The 25,775-nt window shown below is 36.2% G+C and overlaps 1 protein-coding gene across 6 annotated transcripts in view; it reads left to right on the forward strand.

The window, feature by feature from the left end:
- FBXW7 (F-box and WD repeat domain containing 7) overlaps window positions 1-17,004 on the forward strand; it is a 232,790-nt gene extending 215,786 nt beyond the window's left edge. For all 6 annotated transcript variants that reach the window (XM_004758062.3, XM_045078322.1, XM_004758066.3 and 3 more), the window contains 7 exons: window positions 4,528-4,651; window positions 6,998-7,134; window positions 8,233-8,346; window positions 9,563-9,744; window positions 11,764-11,989; window positions 13,764-13,974; window positions 15,065-17,004. In XM_004758062.3, the coding sequence (XP_004758119.1) occupies window positions 4,528-4,651; window positions 6,998-7,134; window positions 8,233-8,346; window positions 9,563-9,744; window positions 11,764-11,989; window positions 13,764-13,974; window positions 15,065-15,333 (1,263 nt within the window). In that variant the 3' untranslated portion in view covers window positions 15,334-17,004. The remainder of the gene's footprint in view (window positions 1-4,527; window positions 4,652-6,997; window positions 7,135-8,232; window positions 8,347-9,562; window positions 9,745-11,763; window positions 11,990-13,763; window positions 13,975-15,064) is intronic.
- The last annotated feature ends 8,771 nt before the right edge of the window (window positions 17,005-25,775 follow it).

The raw sequence follows: 25,775 nt of genomic DNA on the forward strand, positions 1-25,775 counted from the left end.
GATTTCTTTCCACCACTGCAGTAAGTCATACATAAGAATAAGCTATTGAGTTCCATTAATTTGATTATTTTTTTATTTTGATTTTTTCCCCCAGCTTATTTAAAGTCCAGCCTTGTCATGGTACATTTATTATATATAGTAGTAGATTTTTTAGAAATTCTGATTTTATTAAAACAGCAGTGTTTTTTTTCTTATTTTGTTGTTTATTTATCCAAAGTCCCAAATAGTCCTTAACATTTTGTGATTCTATAAATTATAGTTCTGTTAACTTACATTGTGTAATTGTTTTGAAAAATATGGAATTTCACATGTATATCTTTTTCTACTGATCATTCCTCTTCTTGCCCCCATCTTTCTCTCTCTCACACACATACATACAATCATAGATTTCCTGCATTGATTATATCCTTATAACATTTCTTTTGGAATCATTTATGCTCATTTGTTTTTATAGCTTAGATGTAGTTCTTTTACTGCTGTTATATGCTTCACAGTTTCATTTCTGTCTGCAAACAAATAATGTAAAATTAAATAATCAATGTCACCATGGTTTATATTTTCACAAATTATATATGTGCCACTAATTATATATCAGCTAAGAAGACAATATATTAAACAGTAATATATCAGTGAAAATGATCTGGAAACTTCAAATATGAAAGGAGTCAACTCTTTTATCCATTCTAAATATCCTATGGATATTAAACATCGTCTCAAAAATAATTTCACATCGGATATGAGTAAATAGTTTTATCATATTTAATGTATGAAACTAAGCATTACTCCAAGAAAAAACAAACTAAGATGCTACTGCTTTGAAATGATTTTTTTAAATGGTTAAAAAAAAGTTGCATAGTCCTAGAAAGAATTTTTTTATTTTTGCTGGCTCATTCTAAAACTGAACCCTTTGAATGGAATTGGCTTAGGAAATGATACAAACTCTCTTTGCTTCCAGAAGAACATTCGTAGTAGGTAGCACTTTCATAAGTATTTGACTGAAAGTCAAGTTAATCACCTCTGATATTATTATGGTATATACATCATGGTTTCCTTGGCTGTCCCCCTTATTTTAGAAGGTAGTATTTTTTTAATATACAGACTTCTGCTTAGTCTCGTTTGTCCCCTTATCTCTATGAGTGGTGATTATTTTGTTTTACTTTATTTGTATTTGCATAGTAACTTTAGAACACTCAAAAATATGATTCAAAGTCAGGAGAATATGAAATATTTTTAAGAGTCTAAGAATTAAGCACAAATTATTGATAACTGATGTAAATGCAATAAAGATTTTCTTGGATTAACTCTCCTTTTAAAGATTGCCTGAGGAAATAGAAGGAAGCATAGATAGAAGAATGAGCAAGGGCTCTGACTCTGCAGATCATCTGTGTTTTCCTTTTTTTCAACTAGTAGGAAGCATTTCCTATTTTGGGGAAAAAAAATGCTTCTTTTTATATGTGGCGAAATAATGGTATAGGTCTAAATCTTTAAGGAAACTATTATCTTATTAGAGACTATGTACTATTATTATTTAAAACATCATTACCTTCATGTCAGGAAATGGAGTTAAAATAATTTTCATATAATTCCTTTCAACAGATCTCAGAGCTCTTTACCAACACATTATTAAATCTCAAAACCCTTGAAAAAAATCTCACTAGTCTCACATGGGAGGCTTGTGATAAACAGCATTATCCTTATTTTGTAAGTGAATACCAAGAAAAGCATAGTGATATAGTAAATGGCCTAGAGTAAAACTTAAATTCTTAACATAGGATCAGCCAACATTTTCTTTATTCTTTTCCCTCCCTCTTTCAACTTAGTTCAACCCATGGAAATATAGCAGTTCTGGGAAAGTATTATCTAACTTTCAAGTATAACATGGTTGTCTCTCATGTAGGTTACATAAGAGAAGAACAAAAAAGAGCGACTCACGCTGAAATTTTAAGTTTGGCCAAAGAAAAGTTAATTTTATAAAACAGATTTTCAACTTAAGAGCTTCTGTCTTGTGGAAGTCCTTAGGAGGAATTACTCTCTAGATTTTACCTTTAGGACAAATGAATAGAAAACTGCATTAGCCAGACCATTTTAGTTGGCTGTAAGAAACCTGTAATTCCCTGCTTTGGTGTTCTAAGGATGTAGCTCAGGACAGTGCCCACTCTCTGGCCCCTGTAAGGAACCCTGTTTGACAAAACCTTGCTTCCTTTGAGGACTTGGTATACTTCTTCCATAATAAACACTAAGAATTGTGTAACTGATTGCCATTCCCTTTTTGCTTGGCAGTTTAATTAAAAAACCATATAAGATGCTGTTGCCAATATATTTGTATTCTACTTTCCCCTGGTTTAAACCTTCTTTTCTGATTTATATTTTTACTGGTTCTGATTTTCTTATTCATATTTTTTATTTTGCTGTGTGTGTTTTCTGAAATACTTAGATGTTTTGAATAGAACTGATTAGATTTAAATAGAATAAGTTGAAGTTCATGGTTGAATTAGGGTCTTTGCTATTTTAAAGGAAAGTGTGCCAGTTACTGTGGGGTTAGCACTTCAACATTCTTAGCGCCTGAGTGTTTCTTTACTCTTTAAAGCAGGCATACCCTAGACTAGGGGATCTCACAGTCACTGGTATTGGAGGATGTTGTAACTGATGGTTTGGGTGTACCTTTGAAATCTTAAGGTGCTCTGGATTTGTTTTCTAACCTTTAAGATCCAGTGACTGTTTCTGTGAATTACGTGATTTCTACTTCAGCTGGATAACTAAGCAAAGAAGAGCCTTTTTCATGTGACCATATTAAATATCTTGGGCGCTAAATAGCATCTTTTCCACCAGTATAACTTTGTGCCTGATAATTTTTATGTTAAATATCAATTTCACGTAGAAGAAAAAGAATATGGTGTTATCCCATTACTGGTATACTGACACTGAGGAAACTTTTCCGGGCTTTGATAGATTGAATAATTTTAAAATTAAGTGACTTATGGAGTATCCTCTAAAGAAGTACAGTGTTGAGATATATATGTGTTTGTGTATTTGTATATGTGTATACATACACACATATACGTAGCTTGTTGAATATATAGTTATGCCTTTTTATTTAAAATGTCTCCGACTAAATGGGCTTCTCTGATAGACCAAAACTGATCATTCCACAGAAATATTTTTACTGTCCAATAGTAGTAGTAGTATTAAATTGAATACTGACTGGTTGGAGTACTTTCTATATGAAATGTACTCAATAAATATGTGATTAATGATGAACTCTCTATATGCAAAGTTCTTGGGTAAGCACAATTTATGTCATGTAATTACTGTTTAGTATCAGAAAACAATTCAAACTGTGCTTTTACTCCCCATACGGCCTTTAGCCATTTGAATGATAGTTTGTTTTAATACTTTAATTTAATTTCTGTGAAAACTAAACTTTATTGCTGTGTTTAGTTCATTTTGATTCTAATATCATAACTTAAATTTTTATGTGATTAGTGAGGCTAATTGGATAAGCATACTCAGAAGCTACTATTCCCTTCTTTCTTCTTTCTTCTGCCCTTATTTACTTTAATAGAGTATACATACTGAAAAAAAAAGTTGATGGTTTGGAAATATTGGAAACAAAATTTAAAATCAGTGATATACTGAAGAGCTAGTACAAACCTACAAAAATCTATCTGGCCCATCAAGAAAATCCCCATAAACAATGTAAAGTAATTAGAACCTAATTACTTTTATATGCCTGTGGAGCAGTTTATTAATTGTTGGTAAAGGGTATAAATGTTTGAAAAGTTCATCATTGTGATAATAAATACTTTTTGTGGTAAAGAACTATTAATTATATCTGTCAGGAGTGATCTGAAATCGTATCACACAGAATATCTAGAAATCTCATTTCTTTTAAAGATTTTATCTATTTATTTGACAGACAAAGATCACAAGTAGGCAGAGGCAGGCAGAGAGAGAGGGAGGAAGCAGGTTTCCCACCGAGCAGAGAGCTCGATGTGGGGCTCAATCCCAGGATGCTGAAACCATTACCCGAGCTGAAGACAGAGGCTTTAACCCACTGAGCCACCTAGGTGCCCCGAAATCTCATTTCTTAATTTAAGTCCTGTCTTGAGTGAATTTACTTGGTCATGGGGAGAGAAAGCACAGAACCTAAACAACTAGTAAAGTATACCTATATACATAAATGGTAGAATTCTCGAGTTGGGGCTCACAGAACAAAGGCAAAAGCAGAGACAGAGAGGCTTAATAAGTATTCCTTGAAGAGGTGAAGCTGATGGAGTGAAGTTCATAAAAACCAATACAGTAAGTTTTTTAAGTCTGGTATATATTTAAGATTGACTATTAGAAAGTACTCCCTTTTGTAGTTAAAGAAAATAGAATGTAGAATTATATTACGTTTATCTAGAAGTACTTCATTCTATAGAAGATTGTTCTAGATAAGTTAATTATTTATATGTTAAATATATATATATACACGCACACACATATATATTTAAAACATGGGTATATTTTGCTTTTTCCTTTCCATAGCTGGCACTTTATGTGCTTTCATTCCTGGAACCCAAAGACCTGCTACAAGCGGCTCAGACGTGTCGCTACTGGAGAATTTTGGCTGAAGACAACCTTCTCTGGAGAGAGAAATGCAAAGAAGAGGGTAAGGTTCAAAATCACAGAGAGAAGATCTTTATACTGTGAAAAAGCAAAGTGATTCAGAAAGCAAATAGAAAAAGTAAAAATTAGAAGTTTTATGTGCATGTAGACTAAAGTAGTGGATAATTGAGAAAAGAACTTTGGCAGCCTATCAAAGAATCAAGAATGAGTCTTCATTTGTATTCACCTTCTTATATAAAATCCACAGGTTATTCTACACATTCAGATGAGCCAAATCTTAGAGCTAACCCCTTTAATGAGCACTAATAATTAATAGGAAATAGGTCTGATTTGCTTCCCAGTCTCTAGTATAATTAATAACCAATGAAAAGATCAAGATGAGGATGATTTAAGGGAAACCTGAAAAACAAAACACAGACCCATAGATACAGAAAGCAAATTGATGGTTGCCCGAGGGAAGGGTTGCTGGGGCGGAGGAGGGAGGGTGGCAAAATGATGTAAGGGGATTAAGAACTACCAACTTCCAATTATGAAATAAGTATGTCATGGAGATAAAAGAAAGCATGGGAAATATAGTCAATAATATTGTAGTAACTTTGTGAGTTGACAGAGGATAACTAGATTCATTATGGTGACCATTTTGCAATGTATATAAATATCGAATCACTATGCTGTACACCTATTAATATAGTATATCAGTTATACCTCAATTAAAAGACAAAAGACCTAAATATAAACTTTTGCTTAAAATAAGATATTTATCAATTTCTACCAGTGATTTTATGGATGAGAAAGGTGTCCTGCCTCTCCAATATTTACAATTGAGATAAAGGTTATAATTGCAGCTGTCCTTGGGAGACATACTCACTGACTGGAATCCACAGGAATGAGTGACTTTTCACTCACGCACTCACAAAATAGAATAGAATAGAATAGAATAAGGGAAACCCTAAAATTATATTGACAGTAGTCAAATATTCCATATTATATTCGTTCCTTCCGTAAATATTTATTGAACACCTCCTATGGGCTAGACATTCTTAAATGCTGGGGATATAATAGTGAACTCCCATTTTCTTCCCATCATGGAGCTTATGTTCTTGAAAACTGTGGGAAAAAAAAAGAAAAAAAACCTCCTTTCTTAGTAGAAGGTATCATCCATATTAACTAAAGAAAGAATCTTTTTTTTCCAGCAGGCATATAGAAAAAGTATATTTTTGAAAAAAAATGTAAAGATGTGATTTATCTCTGATAAGCAGAAATTTTTAGAAACAGTCATAGAGCATGAGACAGATACTCTGTAGGTTATCCTCCCCTTCAAGGAAGTTACAAGTGAGTGAAAGGTCAAGATCTAAGACAGTTGGTTTCTAATCCTGCCTCTGCCCTGTCCGTAACTTGGACTAATTAGTGAAGAGAAGGCTCTTCTCAAGAATCTATATTGTACGAAATGGGATTAATCATCCCTCCCTTACCTTCTCTCATAGAATCATTATTTTGATGACTTTAAAAAAAATTATGCTAACATATGCCTAAGACTGAATTTCTTCTAACCATTTTTAAGTGTACAGTTCAGTAGCATTAAGTACATTTGTGTTGTTACACAGTCCATCTCCAGAACTTTTTTATTTGTATTGACTGAAAGTCCATCCCAATTTAATAGTAACTCCTTAGTCCTCCTCCCTGCAGCACCTGGAGACCACCATTCTGTTTTCTGTCTCTATGAGTTTGACTACTCTAGATGCCTCATATAAAGTGGAATCATATGGTATTTGTTTTTTTGTGACTGGCTTATTTCACTTTGCATACTTGTCTTGAAGGTTTATCCATGTGGTGGCATGTGTCAGAATTCCCTTCTATTTAATTCTGAATAAATATTCCATTGTACACACACACTTTGCCTCTTCATTCATCCATTGATGTGCGCTTGGGTTTCTTCTACCTTTCAGCTTTATGAATGATTGCAGCTCTGAACATGGGTCTACAGATATCTGTTCAAGTCTCTGCTTTTAATTCTTTAGGGTGTATATCCAGAATTAGAATTGCTGGATGATATGATAATTCTATGTTTAATTTTTCTGATGAACCACCATACTATTTTTCATAGCTGCTATACGATTTTATATTCCCACAAACTTTGCATAAGGGCTCAAATTTCTGCACATCCTCACCAGCATTTCATAGGATTATTTAGAAAAAGAAATAAAAAAGTCAGTATGAAAACATGCCGTAGAGAATGCAAACTTTATATTATTGTTTTATAATAACTCTTAGAAATTGGAGAGCATCCTGTATTTAAGTGGTTTTGAGCATGGGAGGAAATTAGATACATTATAAAATGTGTAATTTTTATTGGCGACAGCAGTTATACTCTCACTCTTTAAAACTTTAGGTATCGATGAACCATTGCACATCAAGAGAAGAAAAGTAATAAAACCAGGTTTCATACACAGTCCATGGAAAAGTGCATACATCAGGCAGCACAGAATTGATACTAACTGGAGGCGAGGAGAACTCAAATCTCCTAAGGTAACTGAACTCTTGCACAACAATAGCAGCAACCACTGATCAGTTTTGGTACCTAGTATGCTCTTCTTGGCCAGCAGTGTAACTTGACATCTATATACTGTAGAAAGAAAACAGTGTATTTTTAAATAACTGAACGTGTAATGGATGATAGTTCTCTATTGCTAACTTCTCCAGTCTGACAATGGACTGTACTTGAATAAAAGATGAGTTGAAGTGCTTGTCATTCTACCGTAGGTAAATGAAAATTTCTGAATATCCTGTTGAATTTTGTGTCATATACGTTTACCTGTGACCATGCAGTTAGAACATGATTTTTTGAGGAGTGCCTATTTGTTTTGGGTGTTTCTTGTGAGTTTTATTTTTATAAATTTAAGCATATCACTGATTTTCTGTCTCACTGTAAGTATATAAATAGTGGTAAAATGCTTGAAATTCTTAGATGTATTTATACAACTGGAAAAAAGCAATTAGGGAAGATACTGTTAATGTGTAACTATGTATAGATTATGACAAGTGTTGTTTTTTGAGAGAGTGGGTGAGGGGAGAAGGGCAGAGGGAGAAAGAGAGAATCTCAAGGAGGGTCCATACCCAGCATGGAGCCCTACTGGGGGCTCAATCACATGACCCTGAGAGCATTACCTGAGCGGAAATCAAGAGTCAGACCCTTAACTGACTGAGCCATCCAGGAGTCCCAGGCCTTTTGTGTTTTAATTTGAATAAGTTGATAATTATTGTTACTCTTGTCTTTCTAGGTTGTAGGTGCTTCTGTTTTTGTGTGTGAAAATTGCAAAACGGAGATGCATTTTTTTTTGTTTGAACAGATAAATTATTATACATTTGTGTTTGAACCATCTTTATGATGTCTTGACTCACTCAATTTTAATAGTTGATATCTCTCATATAAATCATAGAATTGGAAAAAATGATATGTTTAATACTTGATTCATCATTCGGGAAGGATGATACTTTGTGTTTTATATAAATTATAATTTTAGAAATAGACTGTAGATTGCTGTTCCTATTTATTGCTTTTCTTTTCACTAGTATTTTAAAGAACATTTTTTAATAAGATTTCGAATCTGTACATTTATCTTGTAGGTTCTGAAAGGACATGATGATCATGTGATCACATGCTTGCAGTTTTGTGGTAACCGAATAGTTAGTGGTTCTGATGACAACACTTTAAAAGTCTGGTCAGCAGTCACAGGCAAAGTAAGCTTACTTCTCTCTACACTTCACTGTTTGTATATGTCTTTGCAAAGAACAACCAGGGAAAACATGGGTTCATTTTTGACCTCAGCTTATTTCGATAACAAATATCAGAGCTTCTAATTTAGTTTTTTGCCTGGCAACAAAGATAATGTTCCTCAGGATAGGGATGTCATTAGTTTCTTCCTGTAAATAGTCTGTCTATCTTTGTGACTTCATTATTGTATGATTTTTACAGACGTGCTTTATCTTTTTCTTGGCTTTATTTTTCATACTTTTACTAACCACCTCAGTTATATTATCCTTTTTTAAACTTTTTCAAAACTATGATTGAGGGGTAATTGTTTTTCTTTGTAGACTGCTTTGTTGATAACTTACCTATAGTTTAGAAGTTAAATAATCATGTTAATTTAGACTATTTTAAGCCTGGTGAGATGAAAAGTAAAGCAGATACAGTATTTAAGTAGGAGTTTGAAGAAAAAAAGCAGTCCAAGCAATCAGTTTCGCTGCATGCAATATTACATCCTAATGGTTCTGTGGTGAATACTTATTTTTATCTGACCACTGGAGAATGTTTTCAAAAATTAAGTAATTGACCAGCTAAAAAAACAGGAAAATGTGAAGGGGAAAAAACCTGTCTTTAAAATGTCTTACAGCATGCTGATTCTTGGGCAAGAACCTTCTAAATATTCCAAGTCAGATGTTAACATTTTTTTAAGGCAGCTTCATATTTCCGTAGTGTAATATTAGTTTTGGACTTATTTCAGAGTTTTAATATCTGTCTTTACTTGTCTAGAAGTACCTTGCCTGGCTCCTCTAACTATTGCCTTGGGGCAGATTCAGATGAAATGTGGTATGTAGCCACACCTAACACGGTTGGCATTCTTTCATTAAATCCATTCCTATGGAAGAAGCCAAATTGCAATTTTAGCATTATTTCGTCAGAGAGACCAGGTTGGGGCTGTCATCCTTTAATGAGAAGTGTTTTACTTTCTACATACTTGTTGTCAGTTGTATCCGTGTTTAATATATAATGCTACTGAATAAGCAAAGCGATCAACAGTGATGGTATCATGTTATATTGATGTGAAAAATTGTTTTCTGATGTGCCAGACAAATTCTGTGAATAACTTTATCCCAGATTTTAATGAGCTACTGAAATGTTATGTATATCGTTTTTCTTTCTACCCGAAAGTAATCATCTTAAGTGTTTTTCCAGTGTCTGAGAACATTAGTGGGACACACAGGTGGAGTATGGTCATCACAGATGAGAGACAATATCATCATTAGTGGATCTACAGATCGGACTCTAAAAGTGTGGAATGCAGAGACCGGAGAATGTATACATACCTTATATGGACATACTTCCACTGTCCGCTGTATGCATCTTCATGAAAAAAGGTAAGGGAAAATCCTTTGATGGTTGGGAATTCTTCCTCTATTCTGAATTTGAGGTTTTTTTGTGTTGTATAATACAGTGTTTATTAGAGAGATAGTGATAGTGTGCTCTTAAATTAGACTTTAATTATTAGACTTAAGATGTTTCTATACTAACAAAGCAGTAGTGTATTGCCTTAAAATTGGGGGATTATCTTTAAATTTCCTTCTTCATTTAATGGCATTGTTGGCTTCCTGCTTGAAACTCTCTTCTCTACTCTTGGGTGGCACTATTTTGTTCTGTATCTTTGATGACTCATCATCTCCAAAAAAAATCTTTCTCGCGCGCGCACTCTCTCTCTTTCTCTCCCTCTCTCTCTTTAATATATATATCTCTGCTAGCAGGACCATTCAGTTATTCAGGCTTCAAGTTTCTGAGTCTTAATTACCCACCCAACCCTATCCCAACTCCATCCTGTCCCCTTATATCGAGACAAAAGCTGAGGTCTGTGGGGTTTTGTTGAGTCTCTCATTACCGATCACCTGAACTAGTGACATAGCTTTCACACTTGGTTTTCTCACCTGTTACACAACTGACAGAGAATCCTTTTCTAATTATGATCACTGCCTTTTGAGAGCCTTCTGTTGTCTGTCAGATCAAGGAAGAAATCCTCAATCCAGTTTTCAAAATAGTTGCAGCCAACCCAGACTGCTTGCCTTTTTTTCTTTTCATTGCCTTTGCTGTTGCTTTGATCTCCTCCTACAAAGCCCTTCTATTAAAGCCTTTTCAATCTTCTATTGGCATGTCTTCAGAGTACCTTGTTAAACAAATGTGATTTCGACTTCATTTGTCAAAAAAGGTCTCTCTGGCAGTCCTTACCATGAATCTGCTACAATCCTTACCTTTAATTCTGTCCACAACATCATCTTTGTGAGAACCATTACATTAAGTAGATTTCACGCTAGATTTGTAATATGTGAATAAAAGTACCTTTTCATTTGTAATTTGAATCTACTTTAAACAGTGTGCTCTACTATTAAAATTTGGGGGAGTTGATATTAAGAGACCTTGTATTTCAGCTTCCATTATATTCTGCCTTAAATCTCTCGATGTTCTTTTCTACTCTTCCAAATGTAAAAACTGTGGCCTGTCTTTATCTCTTAAGAATGACATGCAGATACCTGAGTTTTCAGCTCTCCTTCGTAATCCAAAGGTGATTGCGATGTTTGTATCACTCCAGTCTTCAGAAGAGCATAGCTTTAATAATGTTGGCCCAGATTTTTAAGGGATTTCTATTGCCTCCCCATGTGTATCTTCTCCAAAATTTGCATATCTTAATACCTCCATAACCTATTGACTATAATTATAAGCATAAGCAGCCTTTGTTTGAAGATATTCTAAAACTAGTTTGTTACGAAAATTATAATGGTATAAGGCCATATAATGGTATATAATGGTATAAAGCACATATCTTTACCTATTTAAATTCCAATTTCAGATTTATTTTGTTGAATAACATTTATTAAATTTTTTTCCTAGTCACAAAGAGGATGTATGTTTATCACTAAAATTTTGGGAAATGGCAGAAAGAATAAAGAAGAAATACAGAATTTTTCAAAATACTCCCACCAGAGTTCTCCCATTAACGTTTTAGATATGTTGCCCACATTAGCTTTTTATTTCTAAAATCAAGATCTCTTGTATGTATTTGAGCCGGCAGCTGCTGCTTTGCTGCCATTGCTTCTGCTTCAGATGCAGTACAACAGTCTTCAAACCGTCCCATAGAACCCCGGGTGCTACACGGCCGCTTATAAATGTGGGAACCAAGCAGGTGGAATTCTGGGCTTCCCAACTTCCCATCCCAGCCAGGATGATTTGACTTTTGGATGTTTATATATCAAAATTTTATATAGGATTTCTTTGAAAACGGGTGTTCCTGCTTAAGAAAAGAAAAAGTTCAGTAACCACTAACTTTATATGTCACGTTTTCTCATGCTGTTAAAAACTTTAATCCTTTTTTTTCGTTTGTTTTCCCCCTACAGAGTTGTTAGCGGTTCTCGAGATGCCACTCTTAGGGTTTGGGATATCGAGACAGGCCAGTGTTTACATGTTTTGATGGGTCATGTAGCAGCAGTCCGCTGTGTTCAATATGATGGCAGGAGGGTTGTTAGTGGAGCATATGATTTTATGGTGAAGGTGTGGGATCCAGAGACGGAGACCTGTCTACACACGTTGCAGGGGCATACTAATAGAGTCTATTCATTACAGGTAAGAGGTCGTATCTCTCCTACCCCTTAGATGCTTTCCTGATGAATCATGAGATTGTTTTACTCAGATAATCACTGTCAAATTGCTGATTCAATACAATCCCAAAAAGACAAATCAAATTATCCTGTTGTTTACATATGCTTTTAAATTGGCTTGGAAAAAGCATAAACTTATTGAAATAATTTGTTTCATTTTGTTCTGTGATCTGTTTTTCCTCTAAAATGCAAACATTGGTCTTGGAACCTGAAACTTTGGAGCTCTAAGTTTTACTATATTAATTAGTGGGTAGATAGTCTCATAGGAAAATAACCTGGATTTTAATAAACTTCTTAGCAGAGAATTAATTTGGCCAAAAGCTGCCCCTTTGCCTTGATAGCTGAAAGTCGATGGACCATGTATTGTGACCCATTCCAATTCGAAGTGGAAGTGGAGCTTTCTGCATCAGGCTCCTTTACCATCAAAGAGCTACTGATCTGTAGTCATAGGAAGTAAATTTGACTAAACTGATTTTTTATTTTTTACATTTGAACATGATATTTTGGAATGAACTGTATTTTGAAATAGATTAAGAGCAAATTTAGAAAATGGGTCTTGTTTTATTTTCTGAAAGACAGCATTTTCAATTTTTCTATTACTTATGTAATTTATTTACTAGTTACTACCTATTAGTGATCAGCAAGATTAGTACATAGTCACAGTGCTGACAGTTCTCTGTTCTTGGAATATTTGTTTCTTAATTCATGGAATACTGTGTCTGTGTCACAAAATATCAATATATAATAAAGGTATATTAACTTAGAAAAGGTTACGAATTTGGAGGAAAGGGAATTGACTGAAGTTGTTTTTATGTTTTGTGATATATTCAGTACCTTAATGAATATAATCTCATTTAAGTAAACCAATAGATTGAGAAGAGGTATCAGTATTATTCCAGATCTTCTAGGAATTGATATTTATTGACTCCTGGAGAAGAGAGGCTATATAGCTTGCTTTTGTTATCAAAATGCCACTTCTTGTTATTCCAGATGTAATTACCTGTTGGTGCATTTCCTAATTAATATTTGGTTCTTGTAAGTGAAATTTTTATTTTACATACAGTTTTAATGGAGCTCACTTCTAAACATCCTGAGGGTTATCTCTAGTCTTTTCATGCCATAGGTTTATTAACAAACACAGCATTTATCATGGGCTGTCAGTAGTTTCAACTTTCTGTTGGGAAGTAAGACTCCAATGGTAATCCTTATTGAATGATCCATGATATTTAGCTGTTCATCTGTGGCCAGATGATCTGAAAGTAATATGCTCATTTTACATGTTTTGTTTTCTTTTAATTGTTCCTGCATCTAGTTTGAAGCCACTGGCCATAAAAAAATTAGCAATTCTCAGGGCACCTGCATGGCTCAGTCAGTTGAGCTTCTGACTCTTGATTTCTGCTCTAGTCTTGATCTCAGGGTCATAGAATCGAGCCCTGCCTTGGGCTCCGTGCTCAGAAGGGAGTCTCAGAGAAGATACTCTCTCTCCTATCCCTCTGTCCCTCCCATGCCTCTCGAAAATACATAAATAAATCTTTTTTAAAAAAATTAACAATTCTGATAGAAGCTTCTGAGAACATAAACTGTAGGTTTGCTTGATTACCTGCACTTTACCTTGTTACTCCATTTTGTTCCTGGCATTATCTGTTTCCCTGCTTTATTTTTCTTCCCTGTAGGATTAAGGTCAATAAATAATATCAAGAATATCGCACTTCTAGTCTAATAAGCTGTGTCTATTGTAGTTTGATGGCATCCATGTGGTCAGTGGATCTCTTGACACATCAATCCGAGTGTGGGATGTGGAGACGGGGAATTGCATTCACACGTTAACGGGACACCAGTCGTTAACAAGTGGAATGGAACTCAAAGACAATATTCTTGTCTCTGGGAATGCAGATTCTACAGTTAAAATCTGGGATATCAAAACAGGACAGTGTTTACAAACATTGCAAGGTAAGTCTTGGCTACTCAGCTTTAGTTATGTTCATCAAAAATGGGATTGTTAGAAATACGGAGCTTTTATGTCACAAAAAGAATTAACCTCATACAAAATAAAAATGCTTATTTTGGATAAGTTTCTGAGCATTTTCACTGTGACATGACAGAACTAGGTTACCCTTGAGAAATTGTTTTAAATTATGTTTTTAATACTTTAATACTTCCTACATGTACAGTTAACTCTACCTAACCTTAAAGAACAATGTGAAGAAAGATCTAGGCTATGTCATAAAAGCAACAGACTCTTTTTTTTTTCTTTTTCAGTGATTTTTTTTTTTTTTTTTAATTTGTAGTCCAATTTTAAATTAAAGCACTACCCTATCTGGGGCGGGTTGGGGGGCGCGGGGGAGCATCTCTAATCTGATAGAAAATTGCTTAGGCCTCAACTTAGATCCTTTAACCATCTGCTTAACTAGGATGGAAGGAATAATAGCACCCAGTAAAATGAAGAAAGAAACATGTGAAAACCACTAATACTAAATGAGGCACAATAGTGTTAACATTTTATATCATGATTAACTTCTTTTTATTGGTCATAGCCCTGAAAAGTGGTGTTTTTTTTTTTTTTTTTTTCAGTGAGGCCATCTGGTGGGCCTGCACTGCAACTTTTTAGTCATTGGTTGTGTCTGTTCCTCAGAGTTTTGGAATTGTGGTCATTCAGCCTTTGCCTTTGAGTGGTCAGTTCCAAGTGGTGAGGGTGGTAGATTTCCTGCCCATTCATCCATCAGCAGAATCTGTGAAACTGATCTGTCTCCATCACCACTAAGAAAGCTCTTATTTACACAGACAGAAAACAAAATGCGTGCCTGGTAGCTAACCAAGCTTCCTGGAAGACAGAACTCTTGAAAGTTAATGCTTCAGTTACAAATAGCTACCAGATTTTTTTGCAACCCCGCTGATCCTAAAATACTCACAGTTTCTAAATATGCAGCATTTTAAATATTTCATTTATTGTATGTTCTAATGTAGTAGGCTACAATTACAGTGTAACTTACCCATACCCATGATTTCTAACCAGTAATTTAATTCCTTTGGTTTTGCCTAGGTCCTAACAAGCATCAGAGTGCTGTGACCTGTTTACAGTTCAACAAGAACTTTGTAATTACCAGCTCAGATGATGGAACTGTAAAACTATGGGACTTGAAAACGGGTGAATTTATTCGAAACCTAGTCACATTGGAGAGTGGGGGGAGTGGGGGAGTTGTGTGGCGGATCAGAGCCTCAAATACAAAGCTGGTGTGTGCAGTTGGAAGTCGGAATGGAACTGAGGAAACCAAGCTGCTGGTGCTGGACTTTGATGTGGACATGAAGTGAAGAGCAGAAAAGACAAATTTGTCCAGATGTGTAGACAATATACTCCCTGCCCTTCCCCCTGAAAAACAAACAAAAAACAGAAAACAAAACAAAACAAAAAAAAAAACAACAGAAGAAAAAAGAAAAAAAAAAGAAAAAGAAAAAAAAATCCCTTGTTCTCAGTGGTGCAGGATGTTGGCTTGGGGCAACAGAGTGAAAAGATCTACAGACTAAGAAGGAAAAGAGGAAGACATGACAAACCGTAACTGACAAGAGAGGCGTCTGCTGTCTCATCACATAAAAGGCTTCACTTTTGACTGAGGGCAGCTTTGCAAAATGAGACTTTCTAAATCAAACCAGGTGCAATTATTTCTTTATTTTCTTCTCCAGTGGTCACTGGGCAGCGTTAACGCTGAAGCTTCGTTACAGATTCTGTTAGCCTGTCCTTTTACCACTGAGACCTAGGAAGGGGCTACAATAACACCCAAATGAGGACTGGCTGACTTTCTCAATAGAGAGCATCTGCAACAAAAAGTCATTTTTCTGGAGTGGAAAAGCTAAAAAAAAAAAAAAAAATTACTGTGAATTGTTTTTGTACAGTTATCATGAAAAGCTTTTTTTTTTTTTTTTTTTGCCAACCATTGCCAATGTCAATCAATCACAGTATTAGCCTCTGTTAATCTATTTACTGTCGCTTCCACATATACTCTTCAACGCATATGTTGCTCAAAGGTGGCAAGTTGTCCTGGGTTCCGTGAGTCCTGAGATGGATTTAATTCTTGATGCTGGTGCTAGAAGTAGGTCTTCAAATATGGGATTGTTGTCCCACCCCTGTACTGTACTCCCAGTGGCCAAACTTATTTATGCTGCTAAATGAAAGAAAGAAAAAAGCAAATTATTTTTTTTTATTTTTTTTCTGCTGTGACGTTTTAGTCCCAGACTGAATTCCAAATTTGCTCTAGTTTGGTTACAGAAAAAAGACTTTTTGCCACTGAAACTTGAACCATCTGTGCCTCTAAGAGGCTGAGAATGGGAGAGTTTCAGATAATAAAGAGTGAAGTTTGCCTGCAAGTAAAGAATTGAGAGTGTGTGCAAAGCTTATTTTCTTTTATCTGGGCAAAAATTAAAACACATTCCTTGGAACAGAGCTGTTGCTGCCTGTTCTGTGGAGAAACTTTTCTTTTTGAGGGCTGTGGTGAATGGATGAACGTACATAATAAAACTGACAAAATATTTTAAAAATATATAAAACAAATAAAGTTGCTGGTCAGTCTTAGTGTTTTACAGTATTTGGGAAAACAACTGTTACAGTTTTATTGCTCTGAGAAACTGACAAAGCAGAAACTATACAGTTTTTGTAGTAAAGGCGTCACATGCAAACAAACGAAATGAATGAAAAAGTCAAATGGTTTGCCTCATTCTCCAAGAGCCACAACTCAAGCTGAACTGTGAAAGTGGTTTAACACTGTATCCTAGGTGATCTTTTTTTCCTCCTCCTGTTTATTTTTTTTGTTTGTTTTATTTATAGTCTGATTTAAAACAATCAGATTCAAGTTGGTTAATTTTAGTTATGTAACAACCTGACATGATGGAGGAAAACAACCTTTAAAGGGATTGTGTCTATGGTTTGATTCACTTAGAAATTTTATTTTCTTATAACTTAAGTGCAATAAAATGTGTTTTTTCATGTTAGTATGCCTGTTTCTTCCACTGAAGTAAATAATACTTTATTATAAATATTTAGGGTTTGTCTCTAATCTTTAAGATCTCAAAGTCTTAGTTTCTTTGCATTCCCTGTAGTGTGACATAGATATCAATACTTTCAGGCCTGTTTCATACAGCTAAAGTTAGAATAATGTGCCTAGAATGTAAATTGGGTTCATCGCCTTAGACTATAAAGGTGGACACTGCACTGTCCATTACTCTGGATAACACTGGATGTATAAATACAAAATATGGGTTCCTCAAAGAGTCACAAAACTTTTGTGATGGTTACAACTAGAATTCCTATTTTTTAAAAAAGCTCATTTTAAAAAAATGTGATCACATATTGAGTACTTACCAGGAATGTTCCCCGAGGTATCTCTGAAGGCCCACCCTCCCTGGGAAGTAGGTACTGTTCTCTCCTTGAAAGGTGAGAGCGGAACTGGCTCAGACTGGTTAGGTGATTTGTCCGCAGTCAGATCACTCGCTGAGAGCCAGTATTCACACCCGTGCTCTTTAAGGAGAAAGAGACCTAGAATTTTGACAGATTTTCCAAGAGCAGAGTTTTGGAAAAAAAATAAATCCTTCTGGTGGTACTTTCAGGCTCTTCTTTTGCTGTTTTAGTCAATAAATCCAGTATTTTATAATATGAGTGAAAAGATGAAGTTGAATTATTCAAATTATGTAGCCTCTCAGATAGCAGGTTCTGTTTCCCACTCACCTTGTCTGTATTTTTAACAGTTTATTTAATCCCTACATTTAGTCCCCAGGCCATAGATGAAAATCGAAAACTTAATAACAACAGATGCTGCTTAGAGAATACAGTTCTCAAAATCATAACGTGTGTTCTTTACTCCTAGAGCAGCAATTCTTGGGCCTCAAGTTCCCAGAGCTACTAAAGCCGAACATCAGGGAATGGGGCCCAAGAATCTGCATTTAAACTAGTTCGCCCAGTGAGTCATGTTCACAGCTTAGAACTGCTGCCTCAGATCCCTACCATTGCCCATTTGGTTAATTAGTCCCCAGCACGTTAACAGGCACAGGACCATCAGGGAGAAGTGACAGGTTAAAGGAAATGGCAGAAAAACCACATGGCTAAACAGGCAGAAATTACATTAGGTCTTGAGTGAGGGACAAGTGGCCCTGCCTGCTTTAGAATAAACCAGGGCGTAGCCCAGAGCCATTACTACTATTCACATCAACAACCCCGAATGATCAAGAAGTTGTAATTCTATTCGGTAATCTTGAAACTGCTTGATTTTTCATAATACAAATGTGGCTTACTTGTACTACAATGAAAGGAGAACATCATCTTCAGCAATAAATGTACACTATAGAGTAGAATTGGGCTTACAGGATTTGCAGACAAATAGGTGGAAATTCAAATCCCAGTTTTGTAATACTGTCTAGTTACAGGAATTTCACCAGATTTCTTGACCTCCTCTTCCCCCATCTTTTAGTATGTAGACAATACCCACCTGCTAAGTTTATTGGAGGGATGAAAAGAATTGATACAAAGTATGTGACATCTGGTGGCACTTCAAGCTCAATACATGGTAGCTACCACTAACACTTTAGGAAAAGAGACCCAGATAACTGTAACTTTCTATATTTGGGAACAAAGAATGTCTTCATGATTCATTCAGGTATGTCATAAAAATAGCGTTTCTCTCTGTATCGCAATTTACATTTTTTTAAGTGGAGTCCCAGACTTCTCACTTGAGGCCTACAGAAACCCTTGAGGTAGACTGGTATGGGGCACCTAGTGATTTTGTACACACTTCGGTGTTCACCAAATACTATTTTATGAGTAAAAGAATAATCTTTTCTTGTAGTGGATTTGTTCCTGAAAGGGAATATGTTAAGCTAGTTCTATAGGAATTAAATTATTGTCAGTGTGGTAAGAAAGGTCACGAAGGGAACCCTGCTTTGTGGCTTCCTCAGTGGAGAAGTTCATCACCTTATGTAACTGAAGTTTTAAATCTTCACACCAGAATACCGGCAGTTCCCACATTTAGGTGTTACAAGTTCCTAAAGATGAAACACTGCCTGAAACTAAAGCTAAAATTAGGACACAGAAGTAACCCATAAAGGCCCATAACAGATGCTCAGTAAATACTCGTTGAATTGAGCAAAGGCAACTTACTGTCTTTTTTCAAATTATTATTATTGGAATTGTTTATAATTTTGATGCTTTGAAACTCCCTTCCTGATACTCAGTAACCACAGCTATTTCATCAATCAACAACAACCAGTGCATACCAAATGGTTAAGTAAATGTTCCAGCTCACCTATTTAATTTCAAAAAGTAATTGACGTTCAATTTTATGTACTGTTTTTAAGACACTTTTTCTGTCTTTTGAGCTAGTCTGTTTTCAAGTCTCCTTCTATTTATCTGAATTGATCGGAAACTACAATCAAACACCAAAAACGATTGCTTTTCTCCTCCCCGAGTGAAACAGGAAATCAAGGGCAGCCTCCCCAGACCCAGGCTGTGTCTTGCTTTTAGCACGCTTGTCCCTGACACGCTCACTGCACTTGGTGAGACAGAGGCAGAGGAGAGCAGACACCTGGAAGGAGCCTGCCTGACCCCATCCTGCCCCCTGTAACTCCTCCCATTCCAGACTTTTAAACCAGGTACCAACAGGTCTGTGTGGCATTTGTGGTTCACATGACATCTTTTCCTGAATCCTCTCTGACACAGCTTTATTCATTTTCCTTCTATTACCCGTCCTCTGCCCCTGATAAAAATTGGTCAGGATTATAACCTATAGGCCATCAGATTCATCAGCCACTAAAGGATTCAGCCTTGTGCCTTCAGCAGCTCTAGGAGAACCTCCTGTTTGTAGAGCCATTCTACTGATGGTAAAAGGAGTTTAGCGTTGCTGATGAATTAATTTGAATAAATGCTTATGGCACAGGTGGTTTCATGTTCTCTGCCTTACTGCATTTTGAAGATCTCTCATCTCTCTCTCTCTCTCTCTCTCTCACACACACACACACACACACACACGAATATACTGGAAACACTGAATAGACCACATGTTCTCAGTCATAATAACATCACTTCCCACAAGCCTTTTCCCTTTTCATCTATAAAAAAAAGAATAGGCCATATAAAGGGAAGGTGTTGGTAGCCAAGAGGAGAGTTCCCAAGTTTTTTCCAGGATAGATCAGTGGCTGAAGAGGATCTGTGTGTGTTCACACAATGTTCCGGGAGTCTTCCATTAAGCAACTGTATGGTAATTTGAAAAGTTGATGCCTAATTTTTCATATGGACATTTTCTCCTGCCCCATGAGATGGATTTTGAGTTAGATTCAAAGTGGCTGCACCCGGCCCCCTTTCCTTGGGAGTGCCTAGTCATTGATTTGAATTGCAAACAGAAATAACATGGCATCATTCACAAGGCAACGTGTTTCATTATCCATTTGGTTAATAATAGTGGTGCCCAAATAAGTGAGGGTCTCTCCAGCTTCGTCCTTCCACCACCTTCTCTTTCTGGATAGAGGAGACCAAAAAATATAAAAGGTAATTTCAAAGGTTCTTCAGGGAAAGGGAACACCAGAAACTGAAAGGACTCAGAATGTACCTTTCCCCAAAGTGTAAAGTATAAATAAATTCTAGATCCAGTTCCTGGGAGACTCGTTGCTGAGACGAAAGCCTGGCAACGTCCCGATTTGCAATTGGGTATAAAAATAGCAGAGTTTCTATTTCAGATGATCTGATTCTCCCCAGGATTTTTAAGGACAAGGAACCACTGAGTGGACATTTTGACGTTTCATTCCTTGCTTTGAAAAATCTATCGTGGTAGAAACCTATGAAAGCTGGTTATCTTTGGGTTTTGTTTTGCTTTAGCAGTTATGGTCTGTAAAAGAAAAAAATATGTTGAAATCACACTTGCAAATCAAAGGTTCAAATATAATAGACCACAAACATATATTACCAATTTACCCTTTTTCTAGGAGGTTCAGGGTTTATAAAATAGACATCAAACCACTACTCACCATCAAAGGTAGGTTACTTGCCAGACATGTTAAACTTATATTGATGAAGTCTATTAAGACTTTACCAAACCCTTATGCCTTGCTAAATGCAATCAGCAAGACAGTATAATCTCCTGCTACCACAGGCCTTTCAATTTGAGAATGCTTTCTATCTCTGTGAAGTGTGACCAGCTTAAATAAATCCAGCAAGGACACAGTAAAGTATAGAGGTTAAAAGTAAAGTCATATGCACGTCTTCTGGTAAGAGACAGATGTGGGTTTGGGGGAACTAAAGCTTATAAACTTATGGACCCTCATAAAGAAAAGACCCCATGTAATTAGATCCAAAAGCGAGCGTTTAGAATAATAAAGATTATAACAAATTTCAGGAGCCATGATACTGCAGATTCCTCCTTTCTGCGATCTCTTTAGGCAATTGCCAGAATTATTTAAGAGCAGTGCTTCTGTTGCAGCAGAAGCAAAGGTTCTTCAGGGAAAGGGAACACCAGAAACTGAAAGGACTCAGAATGTACCTTTGTACAGTTTCAATTCCCTCATCTGTAAATGGGCTAATATGTTATGGGGATTCCATGAGATGTTGTATGTCAAGCACTTAACAGAGTGCCTGGTATGTAGTAAGTATTCACTAAAGGTTTGTGGTTATTACCAGTAATGAAATGTGGTAGCTAGCTGCCATTGTACACTTAAGTGCACTTCCTAAAACCCAGCATGGTTATAAGCATTTTATTTTTATTTATTTACTTAAGTAGGCTCCAGTGCAGGGCTTGAACTCATGACCCTAAGATCAAGACCTGAGTCAAGATCAAGAATTGGAGATTCAATGGACTGAGCTTCCCTAGACATCCCTATGGTAATAAGTATTTTAAAATCATGTCTTATTCATTTAATCTCAACTGTCTCATGATGTATTATTATTAATCCCATTTTACAGATGAAGAAATAGATCCAGAGATGTCAAGGAACTTGCTCAAGGCCACACAGTTAAGGGGGGAAAAACTTGGAAAAATGGGGATTCAGGCCTAGGCATTATGACTCCAGAGCCCCGGCTCTTAAGTACTAAATGACATTATAGACTCACAACTGCCTTGCAAGCGTGGGAACGTGTAGTGTCTCTTGGGTCATAGCAGAAAGTGATATAGCCCTCAGTCCGAACCTGTCAACATGGGAGCTACCACAGAGCCATAAATGAGACCAGGTCCTGGATTTCAGCTATGGATGCTTGAAGAACATGTGTGTAACAATTCTGGGCAGGGCTCGGCTGCACTGAATCCCCTCTCACTTTTTCCAATTGCAGAGTCAAAAGTGGGTGAGTTACCTATAGAGAGAGGACTTACTGTAAGAGGTTCACATAGTAATGAGAATATAGGCAAGGTGGGTAAAATAATGTATTATTAAAAAAAAAAAAAAGGTGGTTTCCAGATTATTCAGGGGTGAAAATATGCTATTTCTAAAAAAAAAAAAAAAAAAAAAAAAAAAGAGGCTATTTTAGTTATGTAAGAAAAACTTTTTCTTTTTTAAATATTTTATTTATCCATTTAGAGAGCGGGCATGCATGTGAGCGGGACAAGGAGAAGAGGGAGAGGAAGAGAGAAAATCTCAAGTATACTCTGCACTGAGCATAGACCCAGCTTGAACTCAAGACCCTGAGATCATGACTTGAGCTGAAACAAGGAGTCAGATGCTTAGCCAATTGAACCACCCAAGTGCCACCACCTCAATTCTTTTCTTTTTAAGTCACCATTGATGCACTTGTGTCTCAGACAATAGGCTAATAAGGAGTACACTTTGCATTTTATTACAGCCATGAGGAGAAGCAGGGCCTTGCAGAAGTTAGACAAATACACAGTAAATCCTCAGAAAGTGTTAATCAGCTGGTAGCAGCAGCAGCAATGAGAAAGACAGTTGTGGTCAAATTTTATCTCAGGCATTTGTGTGACTAGGAGAGTATAAAAATCTTTCTCAACCTATTTCATCATCTGTAAAAGAGAAAGTATCTTGTAAATGTCCCATGAAATAACGTGAAGCATCTGGTACAGTGCTGGTTTGCTGATTACCTACTCAATGAATGGTAGCCATCTTTAGTACTGTTGCTACCACCAATGATAGTATTGGTGACCATGTCTCAGGCTATCATTTCAAACTTAATCCGGAAGAGGAGATCTATAAGACTTTCAGGACACAATGCCCAAACCACCTTCCAAAATGTGGCAGGAACCTGAGAACAATCTCCCCTGTTAGAAAGTAATATGCAATCCAGTTTATAATGACAAATTACAGTTTTGTCTCCAAAGACCTACTTAGATAATAGTAGGGAAATTAAAAAGGCATAACCCCAAAAGAGGAGAAAAACAAGGGGAATCAAGTAGATAAACGATTTCAACAGCTTTAGATGAAGGAAAGCAGGTGAAGAAGTTGTCTTTAGATGAGTAGATTAGAGAAACTATCATCTAAAGTGTCCATGGAGAGGGCAATAACAATGAGAAGTGAACGAATACCTCTTTTTGCAGAAGGCAAGGGCATGACGTGGGGGTGAGAACTAGGAAGATGGTTGAAGTAAGAGCACACAGAAGCCTACCTCCCTTCCTCAACTTCTTGCATATAGCAGACTACCTTGTGAGCCCCCCCAAACTCCCCTCACACATGCCATTTACAAGAACTATGAAGGGGATGTGATCCAAACTAAGTATTCAGCCATAGAAGGGAGCAGGGGTAAGACTCAGAAATGATTATGGAGATTAAACTACAGTCTGCAGTTCTCTCTACAGTCTACCCTCTTCCAGAATGCCAACAGTGTGGCATCTACCAGAGGATTCATCCCCAGTGAAGTGAACAACCTGAGAAAAAAAAAGTCTCCATTTACTGGCATTGGGCAGAGAGGCAAATGAAACTTGGCTCCAGTGAAATTTGGCTCCCCACCCAATCAAAGGAGAAATGCCTCACTCAATGAGCTGCAGCCACAAATGGAGAGCTTTCTATCCACTTTTCAGTGTCTACTTCTTAATATGAACAGTCAAGAGTCACCAAGTATCTGAGAAAGACCTCCAAGTTGAATAAGAAAAAAAAAAAAAAAAATCCGTGGAATAAACTTTGGAAAAGAACTATAATGACAACCTCAGAAAGATAAAATATTATTTTTTATAATACAGGAATGGGATACAATTTTTAATAGGCTCCATAGAAACCTAAATGTGGAAATTTTAAAAGTAAAAGAAAAACCTTCAATGGAAAATAAAAATTGGGGAAATCAAACAAAAGTTAAAAGAGATGGAAATTATTAGAGAAAACGTAGAGAAAAAAAAAATAGAGGATTGGTCTGGGACCTGTAACTTCTACATAATAGCAGTTTCAAATAAAATAGCATAGAGTAAATTATTCAAAAATAAATACAGGAAAAATTAACAGAATTGAAAGACAGAAAACTCCTGGATTGAAAGGACCTGCTCAGTGTTCTTTGAATAAATGAGTGAAAAAAAAACCATAATGATTCATCATTACAAAATTTTGGAACACTTGGGCTAAAAAACCCCTCAAAACTTGTGGAAAGAAAACTCAGGGGAGAAAAATGAGAATTGCAATTTTAGACTTCTCGGCAGCAACATCTGCTGCTAGAAGACCAAGTTCTGCAAAATGCTACAGGCAAATTATGCTGAAGTTAGGATTGCACACCCAGCCAAATTATTGATCAAGTGAGAGGCAGAATAAAGATATTTCCAGACATACAAGGATAGCAAACATTACCTCTCACAAACTTGGTCTTAAGAAGCTTGTAGAAAATACGGTCCAACAAAACAATGAAAAATGCCATGAAAGAGGAAAACATGGCAGAAGATAAGGGTTTCAGTGCAGGAGAGGGTTTCTAGGATGATAATAAGCACTGGGATTCGGGAACTACTAGTTGAGCTGTGAGTGGGGAGAGCCTTATGAGAAAGTTCCCCAGGAATATAAAAGAAAGTGATAAACACCATCTCATTATCATGATAGATCATTTTAAAAAACACCTCAGTATTCAGGACATCTGATGATAAAGTTAAAAATATTTTTTTAAGTTTCAGTATATTAAAAGCAATGCAACAGATAAAAATGAAACCATTATTAATTCAAAATAGTATGTGAAAAGACATAAGTATAGCGTACTATTTAGCCCTGCAGTAAACCATGTTCATCTAGCCATAAAAACATAAATACTGATGAATGATTTTGCTAAAATGTATGCGGCTGGGGAAGGGAGGGAAGTGGGGTGGAGGGAAAGAGAGTTAAATCCTCATCTACCATAATTAGAAGTTATCAATGTCTAAAATGAAAAAGAAATCAAAATAGAGGATAAGCACATTTTATAGAAAGATAGACACATGGACAAATTAGTTAGTAACAAATGTTTGCCTCTGTAGCTGGGCAAAGGAGAGGATGCAGCATTTGATATGCTTTCCTTCTTTGCATTCCTGGGCTAAAACTTTATTTTTAAAGCAAGATAAAAAAGTCGGTGTGGGAGATTTCAGAAATAATGACATCTCTTTGCCCAGGCCAGTTAGCATCCTTCTTGACAAGCTAGTCACCAGAAGTTACTGAGTCTTATGGCACCAAGAGGGGCTCAGGGGCACTCCTTCTGGAAGGGTTCCACAGCTAAGTGGAGGCACAGATGATAGCTGTATGGGGGCAACTTACTGGGTTCTCCTTGTCTTTGTTTTTTGCTTTTTTTTTTTTTCATCTGTAAAAGCGTCTGATAGCAATCCCTCCTCATTAGGCCATTGGAGGAC

The sequence above is a fragment of the Mustela putorius genome, unplaced genomic scaffold, assembly GCF_011764305.1.
Source record: "Mustela putorius furo isolate JIRA1106 unplaced genomic scaffold, ASM1176430v1.1 tig00000242_pilon_pilon_pilon, whole genome shotgun sequence".
NCBI lineage: Eukaryota > Metazoa > Chordata > Mammalia > Carnivora > Mustelidae > Mustela > Mustela putorius.